Raw genomic sequence first — 20,804 nt, 5'->3', positions numbered from 1 at the left:
GAGTGTGCGGGATCCGGAGTGCCGAGGGGAGGGGAGAGGGGGCGGGGGTTAAGCAGTCGGGGAGTTGGGAGCAATGGGTGCTCGTGGCCTCCCGGGTCGAGTCCGTGCTGTTTAAACCCCCTCCCCACACCCGAGCCATCATCGGAGAGGGAGTAAAGGGCGATTAACTGTCTCTCCATCCATGGGGGACACCACAAGGGGACGGGAAAGGAGGGGGTAAGTGGGGGTGGGGTCGATGTTAGGGTGAGCAAGACCCATGACATCCCCGAGCGGAGAGCAGGCACTAAAGACTCCGCAGATTGGGGTCCAAGGTTTTCCAAACTGCCCCCTTGTTGGCTCACGGACAGGATACGAAATCGGCCAACGAACTGAGCTGGCCTCAGAAGCCAGGAACAGAATTCCGGGGAGTTGCATTGAAAGGTGGGATTTAGACATAATGATATCCATTCGGATTCTCCTGGTGGGACTGACTCCAATCGGGAAATGCCAGCTGCTTCCTCACAATGTCCTTGAGGCTGCTGGGAACTACGCATTCCGAATATTTACATCCCAGCGATCTCCCAGCTCGTGCAGTTCACCTCCGTCCGGGAGACCCGCGTGACCATGGAAGCTGGAATAATAAAACAGGACAGGTACGGGGTTAGATACAGAGTAAAGCTCCCTCTACACTGTCCCCATCAAACACTCCCAGGACAGGTACAGCACGGGGTTAGATACAGAGTAAAGCTCCCTCTACACTGTCCCCTTCAAACACTCCCAGGACAGGTACAGCACGGGGTTAGATACAGAGTAAAGCTCCCTCTACACTGTCCCCATCAAACACTCCCAGGACAGGTACAGCACGGGGTTAGATACAGAGTAAAGCTCCCTCTTCACTGTCCCCATCAAACACTCCCAGGACAGGTACAGCACGGGGTTAGATACAGAGTAAAGCTCCCTCTACACTGTCTGAATGAGGTGTTATCCCCTGGGTCACTTTCTCCTGTCTGCACTTCCCGTCGGGCTGGACCCTGAACTCTGACCAGGCCGGCCCCCTTCGACTCAGGCTGTGCCCAGGATTCGGGCCTACTCCCAGACGGGGGAGGAACCTAGGCCGCAGAGGAAGACGGTTCAATGGGCTGCGACAGACCTCGGAGAGGGGGTGGGTGGGGGGGTTAGTGAGGTGGGGAAGGTGCAGGGAGCGTGGGAGGGGGGGTGGGCTGGTACTTACTGAGCCCCTTCTTGCAGGTGAAGGCGAGGAAGTAGTTGCAGGGAACGTCGCTCCAGTGGCCTCCCTTGTGCCACACCATCACCACACAATTCTCGCCGGACGTGAAGAAGCTATCTGGCTGCCCGCTGTGCCAGTTCTCGTACAGCTGGGCGGTCAAGCAATGCAGAGCAGGAGAGAAGACTGTTAGCGAGGGTGTAAGGGTCAGTCAAAAACATCTTCTCAAACGCTCCCCTATCGAAACCCTTTTCAGAATTTTGAATTGCTCATTCAGGCCCAGACCCCCACCCACACTGAACAAATATTCCGGATCTGTAAACCTCTATCGTAAAGGTGGCAATCCGACAATCGCACTGTCAGAGGGTCAGTACTGAGGGAGTGCCGCACTGTCAGAGGGTCAGTACTGAGGGAGCGCCGCACTGTCAGAGGGTCAGTACTGAGGGAGCGCCGCACTGTCAGAGGGTCAGTACTGAGGGAGTGCCGCACTGTCAGAGGGTCAGTACTGAGGGAGCGCCGCACTGTCAGAGGGTCAGTACTGAGGGAGTGACGCACTGTCAGAGGGTCAGTACTGAGGGAGTGCCGCACTGTCAGAGGGTCAGTACTGAGGGAGTGCCGCACTGTGGGAGGGTCAGTACTGAGGGAGCGCCGCACTGTCAGAGGGTCAGTACTGAGGGAGTGCTGCACTGTCAGAGGGTCAGTACTGAGGGAGCTCCGCACTGTCAGAGGGTCAGTACTGAGGGAGTGTCGCACTGTCAGAGGGTCAGTACTGAGGGAGCGCCGCACTGTCAGAGGGTCAGTACTGAGGGAGTGCCGCACTGTCAGAGGGTCAGTACTGAGGGAGCTCCGCACTGTGGGAGGGTCAGTACTGAGGGAGCGCCGCACTGTCGGAGAGTCAGTACTGAGGGAGAGCCGCACTGTCAGAGGGTCAGTACTGAGGGAGAGCCGCACTGTCAGAGGGTCAGTACTGAGGGAGTGCCACACTGTCGGAGAGTCAGTACTGAGGGAGTGCCGCACTGTCAGAGGGTCAGTACTGAGGGTGTGCCGCACTGTCAGAGGGTCAGTACTGAGGGAGTGCTGCACTGTGGGAGGGTCAGTACTGAGGGAGTGGCGCACTGTCAGAGGGTCAGTACTGAGGGAGAGCCGCACTGTCAGAGGGTCAGTACTGAGGGAGTGCCGCACTGTCGGAGAGTCAGTACTGAGGGAGTGCCGCACTGTCAGAGGGTCAGTACTGAGGGAGCGCCGCACTGTCAGAGGGTCAGTACTGAGGGAGTGCCGCACTGTCAGAGGGTCAGTACTGAGGGAGTGCCGCACTGTCAGAGGGTCAGTACTGAGGGAGCGCCGCACTGTGGGAGGGTCAGTACTGAGGGTGTGCCGCACTGTCAGAGGGTCAGTACTGAGGGAGTGCTGCACTGTGGGAGGGTCAGTACTGAGGGAGTGGCGCACTGTCAGAGGGTCAGTACTGAGGGAGCGCCGCACTGTGGGAGGGTCAGTACTGAGGGAGCGCCGCACTGTCAGAGGGTCAGTACTGAGGGAGCCGCACTGTCAGAGGGTCAGTACTGAGGGAGCGCCGCACTGTCAGAGGGTCAGTACTGAGGGAGCGCCGCACTGTGGGAGGGTCAGTACTGAGGGAGCGCTGCACTGTCAGAGGGTCAGTACTGAGGGAGTGCCGCACTGTGGGAGGGTCAGTACTGAGGGAGTGCCGCACTGTCAGAGGGTCAGTACTGAGGGAGTGCCGCACTGTCAGAGGGTCAGCACTGAGGGAGTGCCGCACTGTCAGAGGGTCAGTACTGAGGGAGTGCCGCACTGTCAGAGGGTCAGTACTGAGGGAGTGCCGCACTGTCAGAGGGTCAGTACTGAGGGAGACCTGACCCCGCCCCTCCCCCTCCACCCCAGCCCTGGACGACTCACCAGCTGGTTACCGTCGGACCACTGGAAGTCGTTCTCGATGGTCTTGTCATTGAGGCCGATCCACTGGTATTCCTTGAAGCTCTCTGGGAATTCGGGAAGAGACGGGTTGGGGAGGTTAGCAAGGCCGGTCCGGAATGTGGACAACCCCACCCACCCACCCCTCCCGAACCGTCACCCGCCGGGGCACCTGCACCGCGACAGGCAGGACAGGAGGCCACTCGGCCCCTCGGGCACGTGCTATCCCACTGCCCGCAACTGTCCACCCAACTTCCATCTCCGCCCTCCTCCTTTCCCAGATATCCGTGGGGAGGGGTTGCCCGAAACATACACCCCCTTTGAACCGGGATGCCGGTGAGGGAACAAAGAAGGATTTGCTGTCGTGGGTGGTTGAGGGGGGGGGGGGTCGTGGTTCGACAAGGGGGGCCGAGGGGGAGATGAAGGGTGAGCCTCAAGTGGACAAAAATGGGAGCCCTTTATTTCTGTACGTTGGGTGTGGGCATCGCTGGCATTGCCCAGCACTTATCCCCGCTCCTTAACCGACCCCCCCCCCCCTTGAGAAGGTGGGTGGGTAAGCCGCCATCTTGAACCCGCTGCAGTCCCTGTGTGGTGTAGGTGCACCCACCCTGCCGGTTAGGGAATTCCAGGAATTTGGCCCAGCGAAGGAACGGCCGATCTATTTCCGAGTCGGGATGACGAGTGGTTTTGTCTTCTCCATCTCCGCCCCTGGACACCTGTCCCATGCAGAGAACAACCCAACCCCTCTTTGAAGGGGATCTGACTGCAGAACCTCCATTGGGGTGACCACAAAACATAGGAGCAGAATTAGGCCACTCAGCCCATCGAGTCTGCTCCGCCATTCAATCATGGCTGATATTTCAGCATCCCCATTCTCCTGCCTTCTCCCCATAACCCCTGACCCCCTTATTGATCATAGAACATAGAACATAGAACAGTACAGCACAGAACAGGCCCTTCGGCCCTCGATGTTGTGCCGAGCAATGATCACCCTACTTAGACCCGCGTAACCCGTATACCCGTAACCCAACAATCCCCCCATTAACCTTACACTACGGGCAATTTAGCATGGCCAATCCACCTAACCCGCACATCTCTTTGGACTGTGGGAGGAAACCGGAGCACCCGGAGGAAACCCACGCACACACGGGGAGGACGTGCAGACTCCACACAGACAGTGACCCAGCCGGGAATCGAACCTGGGACCCTGGAGCTGTGAAGCATTGATGCTAACCACCATGCTACCGTGAGGCCCTACCACGATCAAGAACCTATCCATCTCTGTCTTAAAGACACTCAGTGATTTGGCCTCCACAGCCTTCTGCGGCAAAGAGTTCCACAGATTCACCACCCTCTGGCTGAAGAAATTCCTTCTCATCTCTGTTTTAAAGGATCGTTCCTTTAGTCTGAGATTGTATCCGCTGCTTCTAGTGTTTCCTACAAGTGGAAACATCCTCTCCCCGTCCACTCTATCCAGGCCTCGCAGTATCCTGTAAGTTTCAATAAGATCCCCCCTCATCCTTCTGAACTCCAACGAGTACAGACCCAGATTCCTCGACCGTTCCTCATACGACAAGCTCTTCATTCCAGGGATCGTTCTTGTGAACCTCCTCTGGACCCTTTCCAAGGCCCCAGCACATCCTTCCTTAGATACAGGGCCCAAAACTGCTCACAATACTCCAAATGGGGTCTGACCAGAGCCTTATACAGCCTCAGAAGTACATTCCTGGTCTTGTATTCTAGCCCTCTTGACATGAATGCTAACATTGCATTTGCCTTCCTAACTGCCGACTGAACCTGCACGTTAACCTTAAGAGAATCGTAAACAAGGATTCCCAAGTCCCTTTGTGCTTCTGATTTCCGAAGCCTTTTCCCCATTTAGAAAATAGTCCATGCCTCCATTCCTCCTTCCAAAGTGCATAACCTCACACTTTTCCACATTGTATTCCACCTGCCACTTCATTGCCCGCTCTCCTAGCTTGTCCAAGTCCTTCTGCAGCCCCCTTGCTTCCTCAATACTACCTGTCCCTGTACAGATCTTTGCATCATCTGCAAACTCAGCAACAGTGCCTTCAGTTCCTTCTTCCAGGTCGTTAATGTATATTGTGAAAAGTTGTGTTCCCAGCACAGACCCCTGAGGCACACCACTAGTCACCGGCTGCCATCCTGAAAAAGACCCCTTTATCCCCACTCTCTGCCTTCTGCCAGTCAGCCAATCCTCTCTCCATGCCAGGATCTTACCCTGAACACCATGGGCTCTTAACTTATTTAACAGCCTTCTATGTGGCACCTTGTCAAAGGCCTTCTGGAAATCTAAATAAATCATAGGGGCTGATTTAGCACAGGGCTAAATCGCTGGCTTTTAAAGCCGACCAAGGCAGGCCAGCAGCACGGTTCAATTCCCGTACCAGCCTCCCCGAACAGGCGCCGGAATGTGGCGACTAGGGGCTTTTCACAGTAACTTCACTTGAAGCCTACTCGTGACAATAAGCGATTCTCATGTCATTTTTTTTGTCTAACTTTCTTGTTCCCTCCTCAAACAACTCGAACAGATTCGTCAGACACGACGGGCTCCCCAATCCTCTGGGTTCCCACTGATCCTCGCCACTTTGTCTGCTTTTTCTTTAGCCTTTATGCTGCCCTTGACTTCCCTCGTTAGCCACGGATGCCTTGTCCTCCCCTGAGCACGTTTCCTCCTCCTCCTTGGGATGAATTTCTGTCGCGCCTCCCTAATAACCCCCCAAAACCTTCCACCATTCCTGCTCCACTGTCTCCCCCTGCTAGGCTCCTTCTCCAATCAACTCTGGCCAGCTCCTCCCTCATGTCTTTGTAGTTACCCTTATTTAATTGTAATACCGTTACATCTGATTGCAGCTTCTCCCTCTCAAACTGCTGGGTAAATTCTATCATATTGTGGTCACTGCTCCCTAAGTGTTCCTTCACCTTAAGCTCCCTAATCAAGCCTGCCTCATTACACATCACCAAATCCGGAATTGCCTGTTCCCTAGTCGGCTCTGTCACAAGCTGCTCCAAAAAACCATCTCTTAGATATTCCACAAATTCCATTTCTTGGGATCCACGACCGACCTGATTTTCCCAGTCCACCTACACATTGAAGTCTCCCACGATTATTAGAACATAGACATAGAACAGTACAGCACAGAACAGGCCCTTCGGCCCTCGATGTTGTGCCGAGCAATGATCACCCTACTTAAACCCACGTAACCCGTATACCCGTAACCCAACAATCCCCCCATTAACCTTACACTACGGGCAATTTAGCATGGCCAATCCACCTAACCCGCACATCTTTGGACTGTGGGAGGAAACCGGAGCACCCGGAGGAAACCCACGCACACACGGGGAGGACGTGCAGACTCCACACAGACAGTGACCCAGCCGGGAATCGAACCTGGGACCCTGGAGCTGTGAAGCATTGATGCTAACCACCATGCTACCGTGAGGCCCCTATTGTAATGCCTTTATTACATGCCTTGTCTATCTCCTGATTTATTTTCTGCCCCACATGCTGGCTACTGCTAGGGGGCCTGTACATAACTCCCATCAGGGTCTTTTTACTGTTGCGATTCCTCAACTCTCCCCACAGAGATTCTATACCTTCTGATCCTATATCGCTCCTTGCTATCGATTCAACTTCATTCCTTACTAACAATGCAACCCTTTGCCCATTTACCTGTCCTTTCGATAGGACACATAACCTTGGATATTTAGATCCCAGCCCTGATCCCTTGCAGCCACGTCTCTGTGATGCCCCCAACATCGTACCGGCCAATTTCAATGTGCGCAACCAGCTCATTTACCCTGTTCCGTATACTGCGCACATTTAAGTACAACACCCTCAATCCTGCATTGGCCACCTCCCTTCTCACACTCTCCCCCGTCACTGTACCCTGTACTGTGGCCTTTTTTGATTTTTGACTATGGCCTGACACTTTCCCCCATTACTGCTCTTTTGTTTCTGTCCCCGTTTTACGTCTCTCCGACTTCCTACATCGGTTCCCATCCCCCTGCCACATTAGTTTAAACCCTCCCTGACAGCTATAGCAAACACCCCCCCCCCCCCCCCCCCCCGCCACCGCCTCGGACATCGGTTCCAGCCCCGCCCAGGTGCAGACCGTCCGATTTGTACCGGTCCCACCTCCCCCAGAACCGGTTCCAATGCCCCAAGGAATTTGAATCCCTCCCTCTCGCACCATCTCTCGAGCCACGCATTCGTCCTATCTATCCCGGCATTCCGACTCTGACTAGCTCGTGGCACTGGTAGCAATCCAGAGATTACTACCTTTGAGGTCCTACTTTTTAGTTTAATTCCTAACTCCCTGAATTCAGCTTGTAGGACCTCATCCCGTTTTTTAACAATATCGTTGGTGCCTATGTGCACCATGAACGCTGGCTGATAACCCCCCCCCACAGAACGTCCTGCAGCCGCTCCGAGACATCCTTGACCATTGCATCCTGGAGTCTAGATTGGGCCCTCAGAACCGCCTGTCTATTCTCCTTATGATTGAGTTCTCTATCACTATAGCCCGGCGATTCTTCTTCCTGCCCTGCTGCCTCAGTGACCGCCACCCTGTCTCTCGCCTCAGAGTCAGAGGTCAGGGGGTCAGGTCACACTCTGGGGGTCTGGCCTATAGTCTAGAGCAGCAACCCAGCGGCGGCCCTGAGGGAGTGCCGCACTGTCAGTGTCAGTACTGAGAGAGTGCCGCACTGTCAGTGTCAGTACTGAGAGAGTGCCGCACTGTCAGAGGGTCAGTACTGAGGGAGTGCCGCACTGTCAGAGGGTCAGTACTGAGGGAGCGCCGCACTGTCAGAGGGTCAGTACTGAGGGAGCGCCGCACTGTCAGAGGGTCAGTACTGAGGGAGCACCGCACTGTCGGAGGGTCAGTACTGAGGGAGTGCTGCACTGTCAGAGGGTCAGCACTGAGGGAGTGCTGCACTGTGGGAGGGTCAGTACTAAGGGAGCGCTGCACTGTGGGAGGGTCAGTACTGAGGGAGTGCTGCACTGTGGGAGGGTCAGTACTGAGGGAGTGCCGCACTGTCAGAGGGTCAGTACTGAGGGAGCACTGCACTGTCAGAGGGTCAGTACTGAGGGAGTGCCGCACTGTCAGAGGGTCAGTACTGAGGGAGGGCCGCACTGTGGGAGGGTCAGTACTGAGGGAGCGCCCGCACTGTGGGAGGGTCAGTACTGAGGGAGTGCCGCACTGTCAGAGGGTCAGTACTGAGGGAGTGCCGCACTGTGGGAGGGTCAGTACTGAGGGAGTGCCGCACTGTCAGAGGGTCAGTACTGAGGGAGTGCCGCACTGTCAGAGGGTCAGTACTGAGGGAGGGCCGCACTGTGGGAGGGTCAGTACTGAGGGAGCGCCCGCACTGTGGGAGGGTCAGTACTGAGGGAGTGCCGCACTGTCAGAGGGTCAGTACTGAGGGAGTGCCGCACTGTGGGAGGGTCAGTACTAAGGGAGTGCCGCACTGTCAGAGGGTCAGTACTGAGGGAGTGCCGCACTGTCAGAGGGTCAGTTCTGAGGGAGTGCCGCACTGTCAGAGGGTCAGTACTGAAGGAGTGCTGCACTGTCAGAGGGTCAGTACTGAGGGAGTGCTGCATTGTGGGAGGGTCAGTACTGAGGGAGCGCCGCACTGTCAGAGGGTCAGTACTGAGGGAGTGCCGCACTGTGGGAGGGTCAGTACTGAGGGAGTGCCGCACTGTGGGAGGGTCAGTACTGAGGGAGTGCCGCACTGTCAGAGGGTCAGTACTGAGGGAGTGCCGCACTGTCAGAGGGTCAGTACTGAAGGAGTGCTGCACTGTCAGAGGGTCAGTACTGAGGGAGCCCCGCACTGTCAGAGGGTCAGTACTGAGGGAGTGCCGCACTGTCAGAGGGTCAGTACTGAGGGAGTGCTGCATTGTGGGAGGGTCAGTACTGAGGGAGCGCCGCACTGTCAGAGGGTCAGTACTGAGGGAGTGCCACACTGTCAGAGGGTCAGTACTGAGGGAGCACCGCAGTGTCAGAGGGTCAGTACTGAGGGAGTGCCGCACTGTGGGAGGAACATGTGCTGAGGGAGGGCCACACTGTCAGAGGGTCAGTACTGAGGGAGTGCCGCACTGTGGGAGGGTCAGTACTGAGGGAGTGCCGCACTGTAGGAGGGTCAGTACTGAGGGAGCGCCGCACTGTGGGAGGGTCAGTACTGAGGGAGTGCCGCACTGTGGGAGGGTCAGTACTGAGGGAGCGCCGCACTGTCAGAGGGTCAGTACTGAGGGAGTGCCGCACTGTCAGAGGGTCAGTACTGAGGGAGTGCCGCACTGTCAGAGGGTCAGTTCTGAGGGAGTGCCGCACTGTCAGAGGGTCAGTACTGAAGGAGTGCTGCACTGTCAGAGGGTCAGTACTGAGGGAGTACTGCATTGTGTGAGGGTCAGTACTGAGGGAGTGCCGCACTGTCAGAGGGTCAGTACTGAGGGAGTGCCGCACTGTGGGAGGGTCAGTACTGAGGGAGTGCCGCACTATCAGAGGGTCAGTACTGAGGGAGTGCCGCACTGTCAGAGGGTCAGTTCTGAGGGAGTGCCGCACTGTCAGAGGGTCAGTACTGAGGGAATGCTGCACTGTCAGAGGGTCAGTACTGAGGGAGTGCTGCATTGTGGGAGGGTCAGTACTGAGGGAGCGCCGCACTGTCAGAGGGTCAGTACTGAGGGAGTGCCGCACTGTGGGAGGGTCAGTACTGAGGGAGTGCCGCACTGTGGGAGGGTCAGTACTGAGGGAGCGCCGCACTGTCGGAGGGTCAGTACTGAGGGAGTGCCGCACTGTGGGAGGGTCAGTACTGAGGGAGTGCCGCACTGTCAGAGGGTCAGTACTGAGGGAGTGCCGCACTGTCAGAGGGTCAGTTCTGAGGGAGTGCCGCACTGTCAGAGGGTCAGTACTGAGGGAGTGCCGCACTGTCAGAGGGTCAGTACTGAGGGAGCGCCGCACTGTCAGAGGGTCAGTACTGAGGGAGTGCCGCACTGTGGGAGGGTCAGTACTGAGGGAGCGCCGCACTGTGGGAGGGTCAGTACTGAGGGAGCGCTGCACTGTCAGAGGGTCAGTACTGAGGGAGTGCCGCACTGTCAGAGGGTCAGTACTGAGGGAGTGCCGCACTGTCAGAGGGTCAGTTCTGAGGGAGTGCCGCACTGTCAGAGGGTCAGTACTGAGGGAGTGCCGCACTGTCAGAGGGTCAGTACTGAGGGAGTGCCGCACTGTCAGAGGGTCAGTACTGAGGGAGTGCCGCACTGTCAGAGGGTCAGTTCTGAGGGAGAGCCGCACTGTCAGAGGGTCAGTACTGAGGGAGCGCCGCACTGTCAGAGGGTCAGTACTGAGGGAGCGCCGCACTGTCAGAGGGTCAGTACTGAGGGAGTGCCGCACTGTCAGAGGGTCAGTACTGAGGGAGTGCCGCACTGTCAGAGGGTCAGTACTGAGGGAGTGCCGCACTGTGGGAGGGTCAGTACTGAGGGAGTGCCGCACTGTGGGAGGGTCAGTACTGAGGGAGTGCCGCACTGTGGGAGGGTCAGTACTGAGGGAGCGCCGCACTGTGGGAGGGTCAGTACTGAGGGAGCGCTGCACTGTCAGAGGGTCAGTACTGAGGGAGTGCTGCACTGTGGGAGGGTCAGTACTGAGGGAGTGCCGCACTGTGGGAGGGTCAGTACTGAGGGAGAGCCGCACTGTGGGAGGGTCAGTACTGAGGGAGCGCCGCACTGTCAGAGGGTCAGTACTGAGGGAGCGCCGCACTGTCAGAGGGTCAGTGCTGAGGGAGAACCGCACTGTGGGAGGGTCAGTACTGAGGGAGTGCCGCACTGTGGGAGGGTCAGTACTGAGGGAGTGCTGCACTGTCAGAGGGTCAGTACTGAGGGAGCGCCGCACTGTCAGAGGGTCAGTACTGAGGGAGCGCCGCACTGTCAGAGGGTCAGTACTGAGGGAGTGCTGCACTGTCAGAGGGTCAGTACTAAGGGAGTGCCGCACTGTGGGAGGGTCAGTACTGAGGGAGCTCCGCACTGTCAGAGGGTCAGTACTGAGGGAGCACCGCACTGTGGGAGGGTCAGTACTGAGGGAGCGCCGCACTGTCAGAGGGTCAGTACTGAGGGAGCTCCGCACTGTCAGAGGGTCAGTACTGAGGGAGTGCCGCACTGTCAGAGGGTCAGTACTGAGGGAGCGCCGCACTGTGGGAGGGTCAGTACTGAGGGAGTGCCGCACTGTCAGAGGGTCAGTACTGAGGGAGTGCCGCACTGTCAGGGGGTCAGTACTGAGGGAGCGCCGCACTGTCAGGGTCAGTACTGAGGGAGCGCCGCACTGTCAGAGGGTCAGTACTGAGGGAGTGCCGCACTGTCAGAGGGTCAGTACTGAGGGAGTGCCGCACTGTCAGAGGGTCAGTACTGAGGGAGGGCCGCACTGTGGGAGGGTCAGTACTGAGGGAGCGCCCACACTGTGGGAGGGTCAGTACTGAGGGAGTGCCACACTGTCAGAGGGTCAGTACTGAGGGAGTGCCGCACTGTGGGAGGGTCAGTACTAAGGGAGTGCCGCACTGTCAGAGGGTCAGTACTGAGGGAGTGCCGCACTGTCAGAGGGTCAGTTCTGAGGGAGTGCCGCACTGTCAGAGGGTCAGTACTGAAGGAGTGCTGCACTGTCAGAGGGTCAGTACTGAGGGAGTGCTGCATTGTGGGAGGGTCAGTACTGAGGGAGCGCCGCACTGTCAGAGGGTCAGTACTGAGGGAGTGCTGCATTGTCAGAGGGTCAGTACTGAGGGAGTGCCGCACTGTCAGAGGGTCAGTACTGAGGGAGTGCTGCACTGTGGGAGGGTCAGTACTGAGGGGGTGCCGCACTGTGGGAGGGTCAGTACTGAGGGAGTGCCGCACTGTGGGAGGGTCAGTACTGAGTGAGTGCCGCACTGTGGGAGGGTCAGTACTGAGGGAGTGCCGCACTGTCAGAGGGTCAGTACTGAGGGAGTGCCGCACTGTCAGAGGGTCAGTACTGAGGGAGTGCCGCACTGTGGGAGGGTCAGTACTGAGGGAGTGCCGCACTGTGGGAGGGTCAGTACTGAGGGAGTGCCGCACAGTCAGAGGGTCAGTACTGAGGGAGTGCCGCACTGTCAGAGGGTCAGTACTGAAGGAGTGCTGCACTGTCAGAGGGTCAGTACTGAGGGAGTGCTGCATTGTGGGAGGGTCAGTACTGAGGGAGCGCCGCACTGTCAGAGGGTCAGTACTGAGGGAGCGCCGCACTGTCAGAGGGTCAGTACTGAGGGAGTGCCACACTGTCAGAGGGTCAGTACTGAAGGAGTGCTGCATTGTGGGAGGGTCAGTACTGAGGGAGCGCCGCAGTGTCAGAGGGTCAGTACTGAGGGAGTGCCGCACTGTGGGAGGAACATGTGCTGAGGGAGGGCCACACTGTCAGAGGGTCAGTACTGAGGGAGTGCCGCACTGTGGGAGGGTCAGTACTGAGGGAGTGCCGCACTGTGGGAGGGTCAGTACTGAGGGAGCGCCGCACTGTGGGAGGGTCAGTACTGAGGGAGCGCCGCACTGTGGGAGGGTCTGTACTGAGGGAGTGCCGCACTGTGGGAGGGTCAGTACTGAGGGAGTGCTGCACTGTCAGAGGGTCAGTACTGAGGGAGTGCTGCATTGTGGGAGGGTCAGTACTGAGGGAGCGCCGCACTCTCAGAGGGTCAGTACTGAGGGAGTGCCACACTGTCAGAGGGTCAGTACTGAGGGAGCGCCGCAGTGTCAGAGGGTCAGTACTGAGGGAGTGCCGCACTGTGGGAGGAGCAGTGCTGAGGGAGGGCCACACTGTCAGAGGGTCAGTACTGAGGGAGCGCTGCACTGTCAGAGGGTCAGTACTGAGGGAGTGCCGCACTGTCAGAGGGTCAGTACTGAGGGAGTGCCGCACTGTCGGAGGGTCAGTACTGAGGGAGCGCCGTACTGTCAGAGGGTCAATACTGAGGGAGTGCCGCACTGTCAGAGGGTCAATACTGAGGGAGTGCCGCACTGTGGGAGGGTCAGTACTGAGGGAGTGCCGCACTGTCAGAGGGTCAGTACTGAGGGAGCGCCGCACTGTCAGAGGGTCAGTACTGAGGGAGCGCTGCACTGTGGGAGGGTCAGTACTGAGGGAGTGCCGCACTGTCAGAGGGTCAGTACTGAGGGAGTGCCGCACTGTCAGAGGGTCAGTACTGAGGGAGTGCCGCACTGTCAGAGGGTCAGTACTGAGGGAGTGCCGCACTGTCAGAGGGTCAGTACTGAGGGAGTGCCGCACTGTGGGAGGGTCAGTACTGAGGGAGTGCCGCACTGTCAGAGGGTCAGTTCTGAGGGAGTGCCGCACTGTCAGAGGGTCAGTACTGAGGGAATGCTGCACTGTCAGAGGGTCAGTACTGAGGGAGTGCTGCATTGTGGGAGGGTCAGTACTGAGGGAGCGCCGCACTGTCAGAGGGTCAGTACTGAGGGAGTGCCGCACTGTGGGAGGGTCAGTACTGAGGGAGTGCCGCACTGTGGGAGGGTCAGTACTGAGGGAGCGCCGCACTGTGGGAGGGTCAGTACTGAGGGAGTGCCGCACTGTGGGAGGGTCAGTACTGAGGGAGTGCCGCACTGTCAGAGGGTCAGTACTGAGGGAGTGCCGCACTGTCAGAGGGTCAGTTCTGAGGGAGTGCCGCACTGTCAGAGGGTCAGTACTGAGGGAGTGCCGCACTGTCAGAGGGTCAGTACTGAGGGAGTGCCGCACTGTCAGAGGGTCAGTACTGAGGGAGCGCCGCACTGTCAGAGGGACAGTATTGAGGGAGTGCCGTACTGTCAGAGGGTCAATACTGAGGGAGTGTCGCACTGTCAGAGGGTCAATACTGAGGGAGTGCCGCACTGTCAGAGGGTCAGTACTGAGGGAGTGCCGCACTGTCAGAGGGTCAGTACTGAGGGAGCGCCGCACTGTCGGACGGTCAGTACTGAGGGAGTGCTGCACTGTGGGAGGGTCAGTACTGAGGGAGTGCCGCACTGTGGGAGGGTCAGTACTGAGGGAGAGCCGCACTGTGGGAGGGTCAGTACTGAGGGAGCGCCGCACTGTCAGAGGGTCAGTACTGAGGGAGCGCCGCACTGTCAGAGGGTCAGTGCTGAGGGAGAACCGCACTGTGGGAGGGTCAGTACTGAGGGAGTGCCGCACTGTGGGAGGGTCAGTACTGAGGGAGTGCTGCACTGTCAGAGGGTCAGTACTGAGGGAGCGCCGCACTGTCAGAGGGTCAGTACTGAGGGAGCGTCGCACTGTCAGAGGGTCAGTACTGAGGGAGTGCTGCACTGTCAGAGGGTCAGTACTAAGGGAGTGCCGCACTGTGGGAGGGTCAGTACTGAGGGAGCTCCGCACTGTCAGAGGGTCAGTACTGAGGGAGCACCGCACTGTGGGAGGGTCAGTACTGAGGGAGCGCCGCACTGTCAGAGGGTCAGTACTGAGGGAGCTCCGCACTGTCAGAGGGTCAGTACTGAGGGAGTGCCGCACTGTCAGAGGGTCAGTACTGAGGGAGTGCCGCACTGTCAGAGGGTCAGTACTGAGGGAGCGCCGCACTGTGGGAGGGTCAGTACTGAGGGAGTGCCGCACTGTCAGAGGGTCAGTACTGAGGGAGTGCCGCACTGTCAGGGGGTCAGTACTGAGGGAGCGCCGCACTGTCAGAGGGTCAGTACTGAGGGAGTGCCGCACTGTCAGAGGGTCAGTACTGAGGGAGTGCCGCACTGTCAGGGTCAGTACTGAGGGAGCGCCGCACTGTCAGAGGGTCAGTACTGAGGGAGTGCCGCACTGTCAGAGGGTCAGTACTGAGGGAGTGCTGCACTGTGGGAGGGTCAGTACTCAGGGAGTGCCGCACTGTCAGAGGGTCAGTACTGAGGGAGCACCGCACTGTGGGAGGGTCAGTACTGAGGGAGTGCCGCACTGTCAGAGGGTCAGTACTGAGGGAGTGCCGCACTGTCAGAGGGTCAGTACTGAGGGAGTGCCGCACTGTCAGAGGGTCAGTACTGAGGGAGCTCCGCACTGCCAGAGGGTCAGTACTGAGGGAGTGCCGCACTGTCGGAGGGTCAGTACTGAGGGAGTGCCGCACTGTCAGAGGGTCAGTACTGAGGGAGTGCCGCACTGTCAGAGGGTCAGTACTGAGGGAGCTCCGCACTGCCAGAGGGTCAGTACTGAGGGAGTGCCGCACTGTCGGAGGGTCAGTACTGAGGGAGTGCCGCACTGTCAGAGGGTCAGTACTGAGGGAGTGCCGCACTGTCAGAGGGTCAGTACTGAGGGAGTGCCGCACTGTGGGAGGGTCAGTACTGAGGGGGTGCTGCACTGTCAGGGCTTGACACTCGGCATGTAATTGAGGCCTTGTCTATCCCATTGGGCCGGGGTAACATTTTCCTCGGCCTTGAGCTGATGAACAGTGGAATGGTTGTGGGAGGTGGAGAGGGGGCTGGATTCGGCCTGTCGTCCGGCGGTTAAATGTTTCCCCCACCAACGAAGTCGCAAATAGTAACCGGTGTTCCGGGACGTGGTCACACTGATGTGTGTGGGATCTTGCTTTGCAGTAATTGCTGTGTTTGCTCCGGGGACTCGTCCCGAGGGCTGGCCGGATTGGATGTGGAAGCTCGGGGCCTGTGTGGGTAGGCTGGGTGAGGGCCGTTGCTGGGGCCTCGGGGCTGAGACTCGGATCGAGGCCTCACCGTTAACGAAGCTCTGCTCCTCAGGATTCATGATGCTGGTCAGATGTCCTCCCACCGACCGACATTGCTCCTCCGCCGACTCCCAGGTCCTCCGACTGCGATAGTGCCTGTAGCAGCTTCCCAGGAATTTCTGCCACCCCACTTCGCAGGTCACCACATCTGGAGCGGGAGAGAAGCGACAGTCCGTTAATTTACTCAGGCATTTGGGTCAGAACTCCAGGGGGCACGGGATCACCGTCGGCGCACAGCGACAGCGCCCTTGATTCACGGAATCTTTAGTTCAAGTAACATTACGGACACTCGAGAATCAGCAGTCAAAGCGGCACTCCCTCAGTACTGACCCTCCCACAGTGCGACACTCCCTCAGTACTGACCCTCTGACAGTGCGGCACTCCCTCAGTACTGACCCTCCCACAGTGCGACACTCCCTCAGTACTGACCCTCTGACAGTGCGGCGCTCCCTCAGTACTGACCCTCTGACAGTGCGGCGCTCCCTCAGTACTGACCCTCTGACAGTGCGGCACTCCCTCAGTACTGACCCTCCCACAGTGCGGCACTCCCTCAGTACTGACCCTCTGACAGTGCGGCACTCCCTCAGTACTGACCCTCCCACAGTGCGGCACTCCCTCAGTACTGACCCTCTGACAGTGCGGCACTCCCTCAGCACTGACCCTCTGACAGTGCGGCGCTCCCTCAGTACTGACCCTCTGACAGAGCGGCGCTCCCTCAGTACTGACTCTCCTACAGTGCGGCACTCCCTCAGTACTGACCCTCTGACAGTGCGGCACTCCCTCAGTACTGACTCTCCTACAGTGCGGCACTCCCTCAGTACTGACCCTCTGACAGTGCGGCACTCCCTCAATACTGACCCTCTGACAGTGCGGCACTCCCTCAGTACTGACAGTGCGGCACTCCCTCAGTACTGATCCTCTGACAGTGCGGCATTCCCTCAGTGCTGACTCTCCTACAGTGCGGCACTCCCTCAGTACTGACCGTCTGACAGTGCGGCACTCCCTCAGTACTGACCCTCTTACAGTGCGGCGCTCCCTCAGTACTGACCCTCTGACAGTGCGGCATTCCCTCAGTGCTGACCCTCTGACAGTGCGGCGCTCCCTCAGTACTGACCCTCCCACAGTGCGGCACTCCCTCAGTACTGACCCTCTGACAGTGCGGCGCTCCCTCAGTACTGACCCTCCGACAGTGCGGCACTCCCTCAGTACTGACGCTCTGACAGTGCAGCACTCTCTCAGTACTGACCCTCTGACAGTGCGGCACTCCCTCAGTACTGACCCTCTGACAGTGCAGCACTCTCTCAGTACTGACCCTCCCACAGTGCGGCGCTCCCTCAGTACTGACGCTCTGACAGTGCAGCACTCCCTCAGTACTGACCCTCTGACAGTGCGGCACTCCCTCAGTACTGACCCTCTGACAGTGCGGCACTCCCTCAGTACTGACCCTCTGACAGTGCGGCACTCCCTCAGTACTGACCCTCTGACAGTGCGGCGCTCCCTCAGTACTGACCCTCTGACAGTGCGGCGCTCCCTCAGTACTGACCCTCTGACAGTGCGGCGCTCCCTCAGTACTGACCCTCTGACAGTGCGGCACTCCCTCAGTACTGACCCTCTGACAGTGCGGCACTCCTTCAGTACTGACCCTCTGACAGTGCAGCGCTCCCTCAGTACTGACCCTCTGACAGTGCGGCACTCCCTCAGTACTGACCCTCTGACAGTGCGGCACTCCCTCAGTACTGACCCTCTGACAGTGCGGCACTCCCTCAGTACTGACCCTCTGACAGTGCAGCAATCCCTCAGTACTGACCCTCTGACAGTATGGCGCTCCCTCAGTACTGACCCTCCCACAGTGCGGCGCTCCCTCAGTACTGACCCTCCCACAGTGCGGCACTCCCTCAGTACTGACCCTCTGACAGTGCGGCGCTCCCTCAGTACTGACCCTCTGACAGTGCGGTGCTCCCTCAGTACTGACCCTCCCACAGTGCGGCACTCCCTCAGTACTGACCCTCCCACAGTGCGGCACTCCCTCAGTACTGACCCTCTGACAGTGCGGCACTCCCTCAGTACTGACCCTCTGACAGTGCGGCGCTCCCTCAGTACTGACGCTCTGACAGTGCAGCACTCCCTCAGTACTGACCCTCTGACAGTGCAGCACTCCCTCAGTACTGACCCTCTGACAGTGCGGCACTCCCTCAGTACTGACGCTCTGACAGTGCAGCACTCCCTCAGTACTGACCCTCTGACAGTGCGGCACTCCCTCAGTACTGACCCTCTTACAGTGCGGCACTCCCTCAGTACTGACCCTCTGACAGTGCAGCACTCTCTCAGTACTGACCCTCTGACAGTGCGGCATTCCCTCAGTGCTGACCCTCTGACAGTGCAGCACTCCCTCAGTACTGACCCTCTGACAGTGCTGCACTCCCTCAGTACTGACCCTCTGACAGTGCGGCACTCCCTCAGTACTGACCCTCCCACAGTGCGGCGCTCCCTCAGTACTGACCCTCTGACAGTGCGGCACTCCCTCAGTACTGACCCTCCCACAGTGCGGCGCTCCCTCAGTACTGACCCTCCCACAGTGCGGCACTCCCTCAGTACTGACCCTCTGACAGTGTGGCACTCCCTCAGTACTGACCCTCTGACAGTGCGGCGCTCCCTCAGTACTGACCCTCTGACAGTGTGGCACTCCCTCAGTACTGACCCTCTGACAGTGCGGCGCTCCCTCAGTACTGACCCTCCCACAGTGTGGCACTCCCTCAGTACTGACCCTCTGACAGTGTGGCACTCCCTCAGTACTGACCCTCTGACAGTGCGGCGCTCCCTCAGTACTGACCCTCCCACAGTGTGGCACTCCCTCAGTACTGACCCTCTGACAGCGCGGCACTCCCTCAGTACTGACCCTCTGACAGTGCGCAGCTCCCTCAGTACTGACCCTCTGACAGTGCGGAGTTCCCTCAGTACTGACCCTCTGACAGTGCGGAGCTCCCTCAGTACTGACCCTCTGACAGTGCGGCACTCCCTCAGTACTGACCTTCTGACAGTGCGGCACTCCCTCAGTACTGACCCTCTGACAGTGCGGCGCTCCCTCAGTACTGACCCTCCCACAGTGCGGAGCTCCCTCAGTACTGACCCTCTGACAGTGCGGCACTCCCTCAGTACTGACCCTCTGACAGTGCGGCACTCCCTCAGTACTGACCCTCCCACAGTGCGGCGCTCCCTCAGTACTGACCCTCCACAGTGAGGCGCTCCCTCAGTACTGACCCTCTGACAGTGCGGCACTCCCTCAGTACTGACCCTCCCACAGTGCGGCGCTCCCTCAGTACTGACCCTCCCACAGTGCGGCACTCCCTCAGTACTGACCCTCTGACAGTGTGGCACTCCCTCAGTACTGACCCTCTGACAGTGCGGCGCTCCCTCAGTACTGACCCTCTGACAGTGTGGCACTCTCTCAGTACTGACCCTCTGACAGTGCGGCGCTCCTCAGTACTGACCCTCCCACAGTGTGGCACTCCCTCAGTACTGACCCTCTGACAGTGTGGCACTCCCTCAGTACTGACCCTCTGACAGTGCGGCGCTCCCTCAGTACTGACCCTCCCACAGTGTGGCACTCCCTCAGTACTGACCCTCTGACAGCGCGGCACTCCCTCAGTACTGACCCTCTGACAGTGCGCAGCTCCCTCAGTACTGACCCTCTGACAGTGCGGAGTTCCCTCAGTACTGACCCTCTGACAGTGCGGAGCTCCCTCAGTACTGACCCTCTGACAGTGCGGCGCTCCCTCAGTACTGACCTTCTGACAGTGCGGCACTCCCTCAGTACTGACCCTCTGACAGTGCGGCGCTCCCTCAGTACTGACCCTCCCACAGTGCGGAGCTCCCTCAGTACTGACCCTCTGACAGTGCGGCACTCCCTCAGTACTGACCCTCTGACAGTGCGGCACTCCCTCAGTACTGACCCTCCCACAGTGCGGCACTCCCTCAGTACTGACCCTCTGACAGTGCGGCACTCCCTCAGCACTGACCCTCTGACAGTGCGGCACTCCCTCAGTACTGACCCTCTGACAGTGCGGCGCTCCCTCAGTACTGACCCTCTGACAGTGCGGCGCTCCCTCAGTACTGACCCTTCCACAGTGCGGTGCTCTCTCAGTACTGACCCTCTGACAGTGCGGCACTCCCTCAGTACTGACCCTCCCACAGTGCGGTGCTCCCTCAGTACTGACCCTCCCACAGTGCGGCGCTCCCTCAGTACTGACCCTCCCACAGTGCGGCGCCCCCTCAGTACTGACCCTCTGACAGTGCAGCGCTCCCTCAGTACTGACCCTCTGACAGTGCGGCGCTCCCTCAGTACTGACCCTCTGAAAGTGCGGCACTCCCTCAGTACTGATCCTCTGACAGTGCGGCGCTCCCTCAGTACTGACCCTCTGACAGTGCGGCACTCCCTCAGTACTGACCCTCTGACAGTGCGGCTCTCCCTCAGTACTGACCCTCCCACAGTGCGGCGCTCCCTCAGTACTGACCCTCTGACAGTGCGGCGCTCCCTCAGTACTGACCCTCTGACAGTGCGGCACTCCCTCAGTACTGACCCTCTGACAGTGCAGCACTCCCTCAGTACTGACCCTCTGACAGTGCGGCACTCCCTCAGTACTGACCGTCCCACAGTGCGGCGCTCCCTCAGTACTGACCCTCTGACAGTGCGGCACTCCCTCAGTACTGACCCTCTGACAGTGCGGCACTCCCTCAGTACTGACCCTCTGACAGTGCGGCACTCCCTCAGTACTGACCCTCTGACAGTGCGGCACTCCCTCAGTACTGACCCTCTGACAGTGCAGCATTCCCTCAGTACTGACCCTCTGACAGTTCGGCACTCCCTCAGTACTGACCCTCTGACAGTGCGGGGCTCCCTCAGTACTGACCCTCCCACAGTGCAGCGCTCCCTCAGTACTGACCCTCTGACAGTGCGGCACTCCCTCAGTACTGACTC

At 58.9% G+C, this 20,804-nt stretch overlaps 1 protein-coding gene across 1 annotated transcript in view; it reads right to left on the bottom strand.

Moving 5' to 3' along the window:
* Positions 1 to 20,804, bottom strand: part of LOC119958613 (brevican core protein-like) — a 24,536-nt gene continuing 3,732 nt past the window's right edge. The window contains exons 2-5 of the mRNA XM_038787093.1: positions 15,819 to 16,012; positions 3,116 to 3,198; positions 1,211 to 1,355; positions 1 to 610 (exon numbers count right to left, since the gene is read on the bottom strand). Coding sequence (XP_038643021.1) covers positions 543 to 610; positions 1,211 to 1,355; positions 3,116 to 3,198; positions 15,819 to 16,012 — 490 coding nt within the window. The 3' untranslated portion in view covers positions 1 to 542. The remainder of the gene's footprint in view (positions 611 to 1,210; positions 1,356 to 3,115; positions 3,199 to 15,818; positions 16,013 to 20,804) is intronic.

This window comes from Scyliorhinus canicula, chromosome 30 (assembly GCF_902713615.1).
Source record: "Scyliorhinus canicula chromosome 30, sScyCan1.1, whole genome shotgun sequence".
NCBI classification, from domain to species: domain Eukaryota; kingdom Metazoa; phylum Chordata; class Chondrichthyes; order Carcharhiniformes; family Scyliorhinidae; genus Scyliorhinus; species Scyliorhinus canicula.
Note: the sequence above shows the minus strand (reverse complement) of the source record. Positions and strands in the feature narration are given on the sequence as shown.